General features: G+C 41.5%; 1 protein-coding gene across 2 annotated transcripts in view; it reads left to right on the top strand.

Moving 5' to 3' along the window:
• The window catches only part of PRLR (prolactin receptor), a 164,226-nt gene that overhangs the window by 146,343 nt on the left and 2,008 nt on the right, over window positions 1-15,875 (top strand). For both annotated transcript variants that reach the window (XM_004058975.5, XM_055367706.2), the window contains exons 6-9: window positions 9,252-9,421; window positions 11,742-11,883; window positions 13,128-13,227; window positions 13,723-13,792. In XM_004058975.5, the coding sequence (XP_004059023.2) occupies window positions 9,252-9,421; window positions 11,742-11,883; window positions 13,128-13,227; window positions 13,723-13,792 (482 nt within the window). The remainder of the gene's footprint in view (window positions 1-9,251; window positions 9,422-11,741; window positions 11,884-13,127; window positions 13,228-13,722; window positions 13,793-15,875) is intronic.

Genomic DNA, 15,875 nt, shown 5'->3' with positions numbered 1-15,875 from the left:
TTGGAGGCCATGTGGACCATGCGTCCACCACCCTGTTGCTGCAGCCTAATTCACTGTCATACCAGGAAATGGGCTTGACAAAGTGGTTGTTGAGGGCGATGCCAGCCCCAAAAGTAGAAGAGGGGGTGTCACTGTTAAAGTCAGAGGAGACAGCCTGGTGCTTAGTGTAGCCCAGGAGGCGTGTATGTGTGTGTGTGTGTGTGTGTGTGTGTGTGTGTGTGTGTTTGTGTATTCCTTACCCTCAAGCATTATAATATTTGAAGGTAAAACAATGAAAGCAAGAAATGTTCTGAAATTAGTAACTGTTTTAATAAATGTGATCCACAAAAAAGGGACTCACTATAGAAAAGTAGTATGTTTAAAAAGAGAAATCAAGTGTATATGAAATTCTCATTGATTCTGGAAAACAAATTCTCTGGTGAAAGACTATGTTGGACCATATTTTTCAAAATCATAAAAGAAGTGCCCACGGAACTCTCGTATAACCCTGCAGCCTATGAAGGGGCCCTCCGATGCCTGCTTCACCACCTTTTTGATGTCATATTTGGCAGGTTTATCCAGATGGCAGGTCAGGTCACTGCTGACACGATGGTGGGGACATGGAAGGCCATGCCATTGAGCTTCCCATTCAGCTCAGAGATGACCTTGCCCTCAGCCTTGGCAGCACCAACAGATGCACAGATCATGTTCTGGAAAGCCCCACGGCTGTTGCACCACAGTTTCCCAGAGGGGCCATTAACGGTCTTAGTGGAGTGATGGCATGGACTGTGAACATGAGTCCTTTTGCAATTGATGGCAAATTTTTTTTATTATTATACTTTAAGTTCTAGGGTACATGTGCACAACGTGCAGGTTTGTTACATATGTATACATGTGCCATGTTGGTGTGCTGCAACCATTAACTCATAATTTACATTAGGTATATCTCCTAATGCTATCCCTTCCCCCTCCCCCCCACCCCATGACAGGCCCCGGTGTGTGATGTTCCCCACCCTGTGTCCAAGTGTTCTCATTGTTCAATTCCCACCTATGAGTGAGAACATGCGGTGATTGGTTTTCTGTCCTTGCGATAGTTTTGCTGAGAATGATGGATTCCAGCTTCATCCATGTCCCTACGAAGACATGAACTCATCCATTTTTATGGCTGCATAGTATTCCATGGTGTATATGTGCCACATTTTCTTAATCCAGTCCATCATTGATGGACATTTGGGGTGGTTCCAAGTCTTGCTATTGTGAATAGTGCCGCAATAAACATATGTGTGCATGTGTCTTTATAGCAGCATTATTTATAATCCTTTGGGTATATACCCAGTAATGGGATGGCTGGGTCAAACGGTATTTCTAGTTCTAGATCCTTGAGGAATCGCCACACTGACTTCCACAATGGTTGAACTAGTTTACAGTGCCACCAACAGTGTAAAAGTGTTCCTATTTCTCCACATCCTCTCCGGCATCTGTTGTTTCCTGACTTTTTAATGATCACCATTCTAACTGGTGTGAGATGGTATCTCATGGTGGTTTTGATTTGCATTTCTCTGATGGCCAGTGATGATGAGCATTTTTTCATGTGTCTGTTGGCTGCATAAATATCTTCTTTTGGGAAGTGTCTGTTCATATCCTTCACCAACTTTTTGATGGGGTTGTTTGATTTTTTCTTGTAAACATGTTTAAGTTCTTTGTAGATTCTGGATATTAGCCCTTTGTCAGATGGGTAGATTGTAAAAATTTTCTCCCATTCTGTAGGTTGCCTGTTCACTCCGATGGTAGTTTATTTTACTGTGCAGAAGTTCTTTAGTTTAATTAGATCCCATTTGTCAATTTTGGCTTTTGTTGCCATTGCTTTTGGTGTTGTAGTCATGAAGTCCTTGCCCATGCCTATGTCCTGAATGGTATTGCCTAGGTTTTCTTCTAGATTTTTTTATGGTTTTAGGTCTAACATTTAAGTCTTCAATCTGTCTTGAATTAATTTTTGTATAAGGTGTAAGGAAGGGATCCAGTTTCAGCTTTCTACATATGGCTAGCCAGTTTTCCCAGCACCATTTATTAAATAGGGAATCCTTTCCCCATTTCTTGTTTTTGTCAGGTTTGTCAAAGATCAGATGGTTATAGATGTGTGGTATTATTTCTGAGGGCTCTGTTCTGTTCCATTGGTCTGTATCTCTGTTTTGGTACCAGTACCATGCTGTTTTGGTTACCGTAGCCTTGTAGTATGTAGTACTATGTAGTTTGAAGACAGGTAGCGTGATGCCTCCAGCTTTGTTCTTTTGGCTTAAGATTGTTTTGGCAATACGGGCTCTTTTTTGGTCCCACATGAACTTTAGTTTTTTCCAATTCTGTGAAGAAAGTCATTGGTAGCTTGAATCTGTAAATTACCTTGGGCAGTATGGCCATTTTCATGATATTGATTCTTCCTATCCATGAGCATGGAATGTTCTTCCGTTTCTGTGTATCCTCTTTTATTTCATTGAGCAATGGTTTGTAGCTCTCCTTGAAGAGGTCCTTCACGTCCCTTGTAAGTTGGATTCCTAGGTATTTTATTCTCTTTGAAGCAATTGTGAATGGGAGTTCACTCATGATTTGGCTCTCTGTTTGTCAGTTATTGGTGTATAAGAATGCTTGTGATTTTTGCACATTGATTTTGTGTCCTGAGACTTGCTGAAGTTGATTATCAGCTTAAGGAGATTTTGGGCTGAGACGATGGGGTTTTCTAAATGTACAATCATGTCATCTGCAAACAGGGACAATTTGACTTCCTCTTTTCCTAATTGAATACCCTTTATTTCTTTCTCCTGCCTGATTGCCCTGGCCAGAACTTCCAACACTATGTTGAATAGGAGTGGTGAGAGAGGGCATCCCTCTCTTGTGCCAGTTTTCAAAGGGAATGCTTCCTGTTTTTGCCCATTCAGTATGATATTGGCTGTGGGTTTGTCATAAATAGCTCTTATTATTTTGATATACATCCCATCAATACCTAGTTTATTGAGAGTTTTTAGCATGAAGGCTGTTGAATTTTGTCAAAGGCCTTTTCTGCATCTATTGAGATAATCACGTGGTTTTTGTCTTTGGTTCTGTTTCTATGATGGATTACATTTATTGATTTGCATATGTTGAACCAGCCTTGCATCCCAGAGATGAAGCCTACTTGATCATGGTGGATAAGCTTTTTGATGTACTGCTGGATTCGGTTTGCCAGTATTTTATTGAGGATTCTTGCATCAATGTTCATCAGGGATATTGGTCTAAAGTTCTCTTTTTTTGTTGTGTCTCTGCCAGGCTTTGGTATCAGGATGATGCTGGCCTCACAAAATGAGTTAGGGAGGATTCCCTCTTTTTCTATTGATTGGAATAGTTTCAGAAGGAATGGTACCAGCTCCTCTTTGTACCTCTGGTAGAATTCGGCTGTGAATCCGTCTGCTCCTGGACTTTTTTTTTGGTTGGTAGGCTATTAATTATTGCCTCAATTTCAGAGCCTGTTATTGGTCTATTCAGAGATTCAACTTCTTCCTGGTTTAGTCTTGGGAGGGTTTACGCATCCAGGAATTTATCCATTTCTTCTAGATTTTCTAGTTTATTTGCATAGAGGTGTTTGTAGTATTCTCTGATGGTAGTTTCTATTTCTGTGGGATCGGTGGTGATATCCCCTTTATCATTTTTTATTGCATGTATTTGATTTTTCTTTCTTTTCTTCTTTATTAGTCTTGCTAGTGGTCTATTAATTTTGTTGATCTTTTCAAAAAACCAGCTCCTGAATTCACTGATTTTTTTGAGGGTTTTTTTATGTCTCTATCACCTTCAGTTCTTCTCTGATCTTAGTTATTTCTTGCCTTCTGCTAGCTTTTGAATGTGTTTGCTCTTGCTTCTCTAGTTCTTTTAGTTGTGATGTTAGGGTGTCGATTTTAGATCTTTCCTGCTTTCTCTTGTGGGCATTTAGTGCTATACATTTCCCTCTACACACTGCTTTAAATGTGTCCCAGAGATTCTGGTATGTTGTGTCTTTGTTCTCATTGGTTTCAAAGAACATCTTTCTTTCTGCCTCCATTTACTTATTTACCCAGTAGTCATTCAGGAGCAGGTTGCTCAGTTTCCACGTAGTTGAGCAGTTTTGAGTGAGTTTCTTAATCCTGAGTTGTAGTTTGATTGCACTGTGGTCTGAGAGATAGTTTGTTATAATTTCTGTCCTTTTACATTTGCTGAGGAGTGCTTTCCTTCCAACTATGTGGTCTGCTTTGGAATACATGTGATGTGGTGCTGAGAAGAATGTATATTCTGTTGATTTAGGGTGGAGAGTTCTGTAGATGTCTATTAGGTCCGCTTGGTGCAGAGCTGAATTCAAGTCCTGGATATCCTTGTTAACTTTCTGTGTCATCAATCTGTCTAATGTTGACAGTAGGGTGTTAAAGTCTCCCATTAGTATTGTGTGGGAGTCTAAGTCTCTTCGTAGGTCTCTAAGGACTTGCTTTATGAATCTGGGTGCTCCTGTATTGGGTGCAAACACATTTAGGATAGTTAGCTCTTCTTGTTGAATTGATCCCTTTACCATTATGTAATGGCCTTCTTTGTCTCTTTTGATCTTTGCTCGTTTCAAGTCTGTTTCCTCAGAGAGTAGGATTGCAACCCCTGCTTTTTTGTTTTGTTTTGTTTTCCATTTGCTTGGTAGATCTTCCTCCATCCCTTTATTTTGAGCCTATGTGTGTATCTGCATGGGAAATGGGTCTCCTGAATACAGCACACTAATGGGTCTTGACTCTTTATCCAATTTGCCAGTCTGTGTCTTTTAATTGGAGCATTTAGCCCATTTACATTTAAGGTTAATATTGTTTTGTGTGCATTTGATCCTGTCATTGTGATGTTAGCTGGTTATTTTGCTCATTAGTTGATGCAGTTTCTTCCTAGCGTTGATGGTCTCTACAATTTGGCATGTTTTTGCAGTGGCTGGTACCAGTTGTTCCTTTCCATGTTTATGCTTCCTTCAGGAGCTCTTGTAAGGCAGGCCTGGTAGTGACAAAATCTCTCAGCATTTGCTTGTCTGTAAAGTATTTTATTTCTCCTTCACTTATGAAGCTTAGTTTGGCTGGATATGAAATTCTGAGTTGAAAATTCTTTTCTTTGAGAATGTTGAATATTGGCCCCCACTCTCTTCTGGCTTTTAGAGTTTCTGCCAAGAGATCCACTGTTAGTCTGATGGGCTTCCCTTTGTGGGTAACCTGACCTTTCTCTCTGGCTGCCCTTAATGTTTTTTCCTTCATTTTAACTTTGGTGAATCTGACAATTATGTGTCTTGGAGCTGCTCTTCTTGGGGAGTACCTTTGTGGCATTCTCTGTATTTCCTGAATTTGAATGTTGGCCTGGCTTGCTAGGTTGGGGAAGTACTCCTGGATAATATCCTGCAGAGTGTTTTCCAACTTGGTTCCATTCTCCCTGTCACTTTCAGGTACACCAATCAGACGTCGATTTGGTCTTTTCACATAGTCCCGTATTTCTTGGAGGCCTTGTTCATTTCTTTTTACTCTTTTTTCTCTAAACTTCTCTTCTCACTTCATTTCATTCATTTGATCTTCAATCACTGATACCCTTTCTTCCACTTGAACAAATCGGCTCATGAAGCTTGTGCATGCATCACGTAGTTCTTGTGCCATGGTTTTCAGCTTCATCAGGTCATTTAAGGTCTTCTCTACACTGTTTATTCTAGTAAGCCATTTGTCTAATCTTTTTTGAGGTTTTTAGCTTCTTTGTGATGGGTTCAAACATCCTCCTTTAGATCAGAGAAGTTTGTTATTACCAATCGTCTGAAGCCTTCTTCTCTCAGCTCGTCAAAGTCATTCTCCGTCCAGCTTTGTTTCATTGCTGGTGAGGAACTGCATTCCTTTGGAGGAGAAAAGGTGCTCTGATTTTTTAAATTTTCAGCTTTTCTGCTCTGGTTTCTCCCCGTCTTTGTGATTTTATCTACCTTTGGTCTTTGATGATGGTGACGTACAGATGGGGTTTTGGAGTGGATGTCCTTTCTGTTAGTTAGTTTTCCTTCTAACAGTCAGGACCCTCAGCTGCAGGTCTGTTGGAGTTTGTTGGAGGTCCACTCCAGACCCTGTTTGCCTGGGTATCACCAGCAGAGGCTGCGGAACAGCAAATATTGCAGAACAGCAAATGTTACTGCCTGATCCTTCCTCTGGAAGCTTCATCTCAGAGGGACACCTGGGTGTATGAGGTGTCAGTCAGCCCCTACTGGGAAGTGTCTCCTAGTTAGGCTACTCGGGGGTCAGGGACCCACTTGAGGAGGCAGTCTGTCCGTTCTCAGATCTCAAACTCTGTGCTGGGAGAACCACTACTCTCTTCAGAGCTATCAGACAGGGATGTTTAAGTCTGCAGAAGTTTCTGCTACCTTATGTTCAGCTATTCTCTGCCCCCAGAGGTGGAGTCCACAGAGGCTGGCAGGCCTCCTTGAGCTGGGGTGGGCTCCACCCAGTTCCAGCTTCCTGGCCACTTTGTTTACATTCTCAAGCCTCAGGAATGGCAGACACCCCTCCCCCCAGCCTCACTGCCACCTTGCAGTTTGATCTCAGACTGCTGTGCTAGCAGTGAGCGAGGCTCCATGGGCTTGGGACCCTCTGAGCCAGGAATGGGATATAATCTCCTGGTATGCCATTTGCTAAGACTGTTGGAAAAGCGCTGTATTGCGGTGGGAGTGTCCCAATTTTCCAGGTACCATCTGTCATGGCTTCCCTTGGCTAGTAAAGGCAATTCCCTGACCCCTTGCACTTCCCAGGTGAGACAATGCCCTGCCCTGCTTCGCCTCATGCTCCATGGACTGTACCCACTGTCCAACAAGCCCCAGTGAGATGAACCCGGTACCTCAGTTGGAAATGCAGAAATCACCCGTCTTCTGTGTTGCTCACGCTGGGAGCTGTAGACTGGAGCTGTTCCCATTCAGCCATCTTAGAACCAGACCACGGATGGCAAATTTTTAAAAGTTGGTTTTTAGGCAAATGTAACTCATAATGCCAAGTACACTATAGTTACAGTCACTCTTTCCCCATCTGGTACAGAGATTGATTTAAGGAGGTGATAAACGAATGGAGAAAATGTCACTGAACAGCAGAACTGAGACGGGGGTGAGGCAAACCAGCACCCCAGCACCTGAGTCTTAGGAAGGTACTCACAGGGCCTGTACCTGCAGGAGCCTACAGAAGTAAATGCCTCCTTCATTTTTTTTAAATTCTTGCCAGCAGAAAGCCACTTCATTTGTTTTTATTGTGGTAAAAAACACAAAACACATATCCACCATTTCAACTATTTCATAGTATGCAATTGAATGCATTAGTTTATTACAATATTATGCAACCATCACCACTATCTAGTTCTGTAACACGTTTACCTCCCTCAATGAAAACTTCACATCCACTACTAAGCAGTTACTTCTCATTTCTCCCTTCCTCAAGCCCTGGCAATGACTGTCTGTTTCTGGGAGTTTGCCTCGTCTGGATATTTCATATATATATATGGAATCATAAAATCTGTAGCTGTTCCACATTTTTTTTTGAGATGGAGTTTCACTCTTGTCACCCAGGCTGGAGTGCAATGGTGCGATCTCAGCTCACTGCAACCTCTGCCTCCCAGATTCCAGTGATTCTCCTGCCTCAGCCTCCCAAGTAGCTGGAACTACAGGTGCACGCCACCATGCCTGGCAAATTTTTTGTATTTTTAGTAGCAGTGGGGTTTTACCACATTGGCCAGGCTGGTCTCAAACTCCTGACCTCAGGTGATCCACCTGCCTCAGCCTCCCAAAGTGGTAGGATTACAGGCATAAGCCACTGTGCCTGGCCTCTACCACATTTTTTATCCATTCATCAACTGATGGACATTTGGATTTCTTCACTTTTGGCTATTATAAGTAGTGCTGCCATGAAAATTCACATACAAGATTTTCTTAAACATCTGTTTTCAATTCTTTTGAATCTATATCTAGGAGTGGAATTGATGGGCAATATGGCAACTCTAAGTTTGACTTTTTGAGGAACTTCCAGACTGTTTTCCACAGTGGTTGCACCAGTTTACATTCCTACCAGCAGTATTGAGGGTTCCAATCTCTCCACATCCTCACCAACACTTGTTATGTTTCATTTTTTAATTCTTGCCATGCTAGTACATGTGAAATGGTATCTCACTGCGGTTTTGATTGCATTCCCCAGAAGGCTAATGACCTTGAGCATCTTTTCATGTGCTTCTTGGCCATTTGTCCCTCCTTGAATTTTGTATCCTATGCACTTCACTCACGTCAGCCTAATCCCAGGCCTGCTCTCCAGCACCTGACATCAAATGCAATGTCTTACAACCATGGTAGAGTGAAATAGTAGAGACCACTTCCTCCAAGTCACATAGTTATGGGTTCAAATAACACTTTTACCAAATATGTGACCTTAGGCGAGGAATTTCCCTCTTCTAAGCCTGTTTCCTCCTCTGTAAAATGAATGGGTACAATAATAGTACTTCATGGAGTTGCTGGAGGATTATAAGAAACGATGCAGAGATAGTATTTTATACAGTCCCTGGCATGTAGTAAATACTCGAGAAACATTAGCTGTCATTTTGCTAATGGGAATTCACTCAGCATTTGTTGAATGAGTGACTGGGCCAACAGGCTGTTGTGAAATCACCGAAAGGATCACTGCCAAAAAGCTCAACCTCCATTTAGCTTATGGGAGAGTGGATCTCATTTACCACAGGGTGTAATATGTATGTTGAATATAAGATGTAATTGCTGAAACGAAGATGGAATCTGTGAACCTGTTATCTGCAGAGTTATGATTATGAATAGTTCATTTACAAAAAACTGTGTGTAACTAAGGAGAATCTCACTCCCAGCTGAGGGAAATAAGCTGTTTGAAATCTCTTCCCTATAGTCTTTCATGCCAACTCCCACTTGCAAATCCCAGCCCAGTTTTTATCACCTGGTCTCTGTCATCATGAAAATTATGGGGATAGCTATGAGATTCTAACTGATGAAAAGTGAGAACATGCAGAGAATGAAATCCCAGCTGCTTATTATTCTTACCATGTAAACCTCATCTGTATGCACAAATATGATTGGTCACATACTAAGAGGTAGAAGACAAAAGGCCCTGGTATTTGGGGGGCTTATAGTACAGTGGGAAGAGTGAGATGATAAACAGAAAAAGGAATTCCTAATAGAAAATGATAAAGCCAAAGAAAAGGTGCAAGCAATGAGTGCTACTGGCATTTGCTGTATTTCGCAGTTCAACCAGACCCTCCTTTGGAGCTGGCTGTGGAAGTAAAAAAGCCAGAAGACAGAAAACCCTACCTGTGGATTAAATGGTCTCCACCTACCCTGATTGACTTAAAAACCGGTTGGTTCACGCTCCTGTATGAAATTCGATTAAAACCCGAGAAAGCAGCTGAGTGGGAGGTGAGTGATCCATATGCTTTTTGAAGGAACTATGGCCTTTGGCAAGGATAAAGCCCTCACAACTGAAAACAGGTCATTCCTCCTAATTACTGGGTCACTGTGTTGGCCTCCAATGCAGTTGTGACCCACCCAGATGTGAGAAGCCCTTCTCCCCACTATTGGGATTGATGGGGGCTCATCTTCACAGCTCTCCTCGGGCTAGTTTCTTGTACTGCTCAGACACTTGACCAGGTTTCCAACCTGCCTCCCTTAGTACATTTTAGATCTAGACCCTTGTAAGAGTACTTAAATGGCACCAGGTGGGAGGGGGCAGTCTCAGTATATCCCGTCCATAGTCAATGGCTGTGTTTTTATTTACTTTAAAATACCTCAACCAGGCTGGGTGCAGTGGATCACACCTGTTAATCCCAGCACTTTGGGAGGCTGAGACAGGTGGATCACCTGAGGTCAGGAGTTCAAGACAAGCCTGGCCAACATGAAGAAACCCCATCTCTACTAAAAGTACAAAAAAAATTAGCCAGGTGTGGTGGTGGGCACCTGTAATCCCAGCTCCTCGGGAGGCTGAAGCAGGAGAATCTCTTGAACCCAGGAGGCGGAGGTTTCAGTGAGCTGAAATCGTGCCATTGCACCCCAGCCTGGGCAACAAGAATGAAACTCCATTTGGGAAAAAAAAAAAAAAAAAAAAAAGGCTGGGCTCAGGGGCTCACACTTGTAATCCCAGCACTTTGGGAGGCAGAAGCAGGTGGATCACTTGAGGTCAGGAGTTTGAGACCAGCCTGACCAACATGGCAAAACCCAGTCTCTACTGAAAATACAAAAAACTTAGCCAGGCATGGTGGCGAGTGCCTGTTATCCCAGCTACTCTGAAGGCTGAGGCAGGAGAATTGCTTAAACCTGGGAGGCAGAGATTTCAGTGGGCTGTGGTCATGCCATTGTGCTCCAGCCTAGGTGACAAGAGTGACTCCGTCTCAAAAAATAAATAAATAAAATTAAAAATAAAAATAAAATACTTTGACCTAAAGAAATAATAAGTAAATTGCAGGTGGTACAATATTCCATCTTTACATACTGTAGTATATGCCTCTTTTAAAAAGGCACATTCCCAAACATAGCCAAAATAATAGGATCACACATAGGAAAATTAAAATTCCTTAATATCATTTAATACCCAGTCCCTAGTTTAATTCCTCCCAATGTTTCCAAATATCTTTAACAGCTACTTTGTCCAAACCAGAATCTGCTCGTAGACCACACATTGTAACTGGCCGTTATATCCCTTCAATTTCAGTGTAATGAGGAGACTGGGCCACTTGTCCCATAGAGTATCCCACCTTGTACCTTTCTCTGATCAGTTCTTTGTGGGGTTATTTAGCTAATTTCTCTATGCCTCCATTTCCTGTAACCAGACTTGATTAGATGTAGGTTGAACAATTTTTACTAAGAATTGGTAAATTCAGAGGTGATATTATGTACTCTGTATTGTATTTAATCAGATGTCAAAAACCATCTGGTTGACCCACCATAAGTGATGCTAAAACTGGCCCCTGAATTGAGGAGATGACAAACTGATCCCTTGATTGTAAGGTCATGTTTAATTTGTATACTACTACTTTACCATACATGAATGCCCAATTCTCTTTCACCTCATGTTTTTAACACCAATTTATTATTGAATCAGTTATTTCATTAGGGTTTAAAGGCTAACCATTCTTTAATTTTGTTATTCTTTTTTTTTTTTTTTTTTTTTTGAGACGGAGTTTCGCTTTGTCACTCAGCTGGAGTGCAATGGCACGATCTCAGCTCACTGAAACATCCGCCTCCCAGGTTCAAGTGATTCTCCTTCCTCAGCCTCCCAAGTAGCTGGGATTACAGGCATGTGCCACCATGCCTGGCTAAATTTGTATTTTTAGTAGAGACGGGGTTTCTCCATGTTGGTCAGGCTGATCTCGAACTCCCAACCTCAGGTGATACGCCCGCTTCGGCCTCCCAAAGTGCTGGGATTACAGGCGTGAGGCACCATGCCTGGCCAATTTTGTTATTCTTTCTACATTTATTAAGTAGTTGTTTTTCATAAAGTGGGAAAGAGGCAGAATATTTGACTTTTCTGAAGTAGAGTCCCAAATGGAGAGATAGAAAACCTGCTAAATTTTTGTGTGAGCAATTTTAAGAGGAGGAAGAGATAGGGCTAAGACAGTGGAGTAGTGACAGCAGGGAATTCTCTGTATATGATTGTTCAGCCTAACTTAGTTTATTTTTTAGGGGAACACTCTCTTCACAACAAATGTTAGAAGTGACTTCTGTTTTCCTTATCCTACCTTAGATCCATTTCGCTGGACAGCAAACAGAGTTTAAGATTCTCAGCCTACATCCAGGACAGAAATACCTTGTCCAGGTTCGCTGCAAACCAGACCATGGATACTGGAGTGCATGGAGTCCAGAGACCTTCATTCAGATACCTAGTGGTGAGCGTCTTGGCTCTTTTTGCTTATGTCCCTAAATATGTTTTAAATGGTATATTTGCATATAACTACTAATAGAGAAACCATTTTGAGCCTTAGCCAGAACAATAGAGGTGGGTTTATAATCTTTCTGCCCAATACGAAGACATTTTGAAAAGCAGCATTGCTCCCTGGATTACTGTCAATGGAGAACAATTTTAGGATAAGGCTACAGACATGGGTCTGATGCCTCAAGGGGCTTGATGATCAGTTATTATGCTCCCACCGTCTTCCTTTTCCTATCATTTAGAGGATTTGGTCAAGGTCATCCTCTAGTTCTTCCAGAATTTATAAGGCAGTACTACTGTGTCTCAAAGGCTCAGTCTCCGCCATGGATTACACTTGGCACCTTGTCTCTTAGTGAAGACACAGGATGTAAGATAGACAGCTCCAGCAAAGCACCTTAATTCAGTAGCTTGTGTTCTATAAGGGAACAATCCATCTTGCATTTTTAAAATGCTTTACAGCTTACAAAGCCTGTACCTTATTTGGTCCTCCCAACCCTCCCACGTATTCAGAGAATATGATTATCATTAAAAGTTAAAAGTGAAGAAACCAAACCTCAGCAAAGTTAGGAGTCTTTTCCAAAACCACACAGGAAAGTCTAGCTTTTCTAACAACTTGCCTGACCAAAGTATCGGGCTTTCATTGGCTTGGCATGCTGGAAAGGGCACTGAACTGTAAATCAGGCATGCATCTAGTCCAGTCCTGACTATTGCTTAACAAAAGCACAGGGTCTAGAGGCAGAAAGCCTGAGTTCAAATCCCAGCCTGCAACACTACAGTTATATGGCCATTGGTAAATCTTTCTTTGATTCCCAGTTTTCTTATCTTTTATAACAAAGCAATGTAGGCAAAGAGTTTAACACCATTGATGGCTTTTAGTAAGAACTTAATGTTAGCTTTTATTATTATTACTGCAAACGACCATGTGACCTTGGATTTCCTCTTTAAGGATCGATTAAAAAGAATAAGTGGAAGGATTTTTAAATTTTTAGAGTACTATAAAATATACGCAACATATTAAAATATTAATAATATTTAAAAGAAAATAGCCCTGTCATTGATGATACTTTGGATTGCTGTTCAAATCAAAAAAATATATGGATGGAGGAAAACACTCTTGGGTTTAAGAGTTTCATTCATTAGGTTGGTTTGTTTTTAATGATGCTGTATGTGATCAAAGCTTTCTGGCTGTTTGTTTTTTAGACTTCACCATGAATGATACAACCGTGTGGATCTCTGTGGCTGTCCTTTCTGCTGTCATCTGTTTGATTATTGTCTGGGCAGTGGCTTTGAAGGGCTATAGGTACTTCACTGTCTCTCAACTTTTCCTCCCAATCATGGTAGTCAAGGATAATGACAAAAAAAAAAATACAAAGATGATGGAAACCTGTAGATAATCCTCATTTTAGCCGTTAGATGTAGTGTGTTTGCCCATAAAAAAAATCTTTTATCAGTGCTATAAAAAGTAGAAAAATTGACTCTTTTCAGGCTGATGTTCTTTCTATGAAACAGAGATTCCTAGATGTGGAACAGTAAAAATCTGGCAAGAGTAGCTAAAATCAAGAGAAGCAAATAGTCCAGATAATCCACTAACTTCAAAATCAGCCTCCTTAATTAGCTAAAATTAATTTTAATATAGGCCTCTGTAATTTTATTTTCATCATTGATTGTTTCATGGAGCTGCCAAACTCTAAGTCCTATCTCTATCACAGTCCCTATAGTGGCTATTATACTAACCTTTCAAAAATTACAAAGTCAGAAATGAGTCATTTAGCCAATCTCATGAATTATTTTATAGCATGGTGACCTGCATCTTTCCGCCAGTTCCTGGGCCAAAAATAAAAGGATTTGATGCTCATCTGTTGGAGGTAAGTACAGGAGGCAAAAAAATGGAGTGTGACTCACTGCTCTGTAGTAATTAACTCTACACACTCACACACAGTCCCCGTCAGTTCAGCCTGGTAGTTTCAGCCAGCCTTTTTGGACTGTCTCTCCTGGTCAGCATGTGTGTTAACAGAAAGTTGTGTGAAGGATTAGGGTACTTACTTTCACATACTAAATGTCAGAGGGCAAGGAGAGAAAGCCAAGAGAACATGGAAACACATTTATTGATTTATCAGATCTATTCATAAGCATAGAGATAAACATTTTGTACAAATAATCAATTTAGAAAGAGAATGAATATTTTGATTAATGCAAAACAGGGACCCACCACCACCCCCTCAATCATACATTGGTAAAAGCTTCTACTTGAATGTTCTTTACATAAAGCCATAGTAACAGAATATCCCATTGCCATTATCTCTCACTTTGGGCACTCAGTTGAGACCAGATGAGTACAGTGGGGCCATCTGTTTGCCAGGGCCCATTTGGGCTGATTCAAGAGGGAATTAAATGATGAGTGTTTTGAATGAAAAGAGAGGTTAGAACATTTTTAAATTTTTCTCCAAATTGAAATAAATAGTTTCAGTTTGGCTTTTAAGCTTAACACTGACATATATAAAAGCAACTAGCTGTACATTAAGGCAAATACCACTTGACCCAGCTGCTCTGGGTCTGACAGTGTAAGAATAGAAGAATTGAGTCCTGGATAATCTGGCTTGTCTGTGTTCACTTTGGTTGCAAATATCGAAGCAGGGACTAGAGCCCAGGAGTCCCGGCTCCTGACCCAGTGCTCTTCCTCCACTATCCAGTGTAGCATTGGCCTGATAGAACCAGCATGAATGTCTCAGCAAACTAAATTAGTTACTGTCCAGCTCACAATTTAACCTGCTAGCCACAGAGACTTAATGATAAAATAGCTACTTTTGTCTCAAAAATATGTGTTAGTATTCTTAATGATATTACCTCTAATCCTCAAAAGAACCCTCCCAGATGGGTAGTATTAATATTATTTTCTACCTTTTAAAAATGGAAAAGCTGAGGTTCAGAGAGCAGCTTGTCCAAAGTCACATACCCTATAATAAGTGATAAAGCCAAGACCTAGGTCAGTACCTGACCCAAGTCAGAGGATAAGAAAAAAGAGGCCAGGCGTGGTGGCTCACGCCTGTAATCCCAGCACTTTGGAAGGCGGAGGCGGGCGGATCACGAGGTCAGGAGATCAAGACCATCCTGGCTAACATGGTGAAACCCTGTCTCTACTAAAAATGTAAAAAATTAGCCAGGCGTGGTGGTGGGCGCCTGTTGTCCCAGCTACTCGGGAGGCTGAGGCAGGAGAATGGCGTGAACCCAGGAGGTGGAGCTTGCAGTGAGCCGAGATCATGCCACTGCACTCCAGCCTGGGCAACAGAGCGAGACTCTGTCTCAAAAAAAAAAAAAAAAGAGGCAAGAGTGAGAGGAGGAGGCAGGAGGAAATAGGAGGGGGAAAGGAAGGATACAAGGAGGGAGAATTATAGGAAGGGGGGAAATATGGAATAGGGTGAGGAAGGGGGAGAAGAGAACGAGGGAGAGGAAGTAGAGTAGAAGAAAACAGTAGATTAGGAAGAGGGAGGAGAAGGGAAGGGGAAATAAGAAGAGGAAGGAGAGAAGGAAGATGAACCACAGAAGGAAAAGACAAGAATCCACTTACTATTGCTAGACTCTAGAAAGTGATAGAGGAAGTTAGCAGGCCAGCAACCACACCTCTGCCAGTGGGCCGCAGTGTCAGATGCATGCATAAGCACTGTGGGTTTAGAAGTTTCACAAACCTTCATTTTATAGTTATCTGTTTATTATTGTATGTGTATATACTACTTGCCCATTAAACTCATGATTATTATTGCTTGGAGAGAGACTACGTTAAATATCCTGAGTTGACTTTAAAAAAAAAAATCTGCTGAATAGTATCCAGAAGGTGATTCTAGATGGCCTGGCACACAAATGTCTGAAGTTTGAGATCTTCCCACCTGCTCGTGGCAATGAACAGCACCACTTAGCAGGGATGCTGATTTGGAATGTTATGAAGCTAACAGC

The sequence above is a fragment of the Gorilla gorilla genome, chromosome 19 (genome assembly GCF_029281585.2).
Source record: "Gorilla gorilla gorilla isolate KB3781 chromosome 19, NHGRI_mGorGor1-v2.1_pri, whole genome shotgun sequence".
In the NCBI taxonomy this organism is placed as follows: domain Eukaryota; kingdom Metazoa; phylum Chordata; class Mammalia; order Primates; family Hominidae; genus Gorilla; species Gorilla gorilla.
The sequence above is the reverse complement of the archived record's forward strand: the minus strand, read 5'-3'. Positions and strand labels throughout refer to the sequence as shown.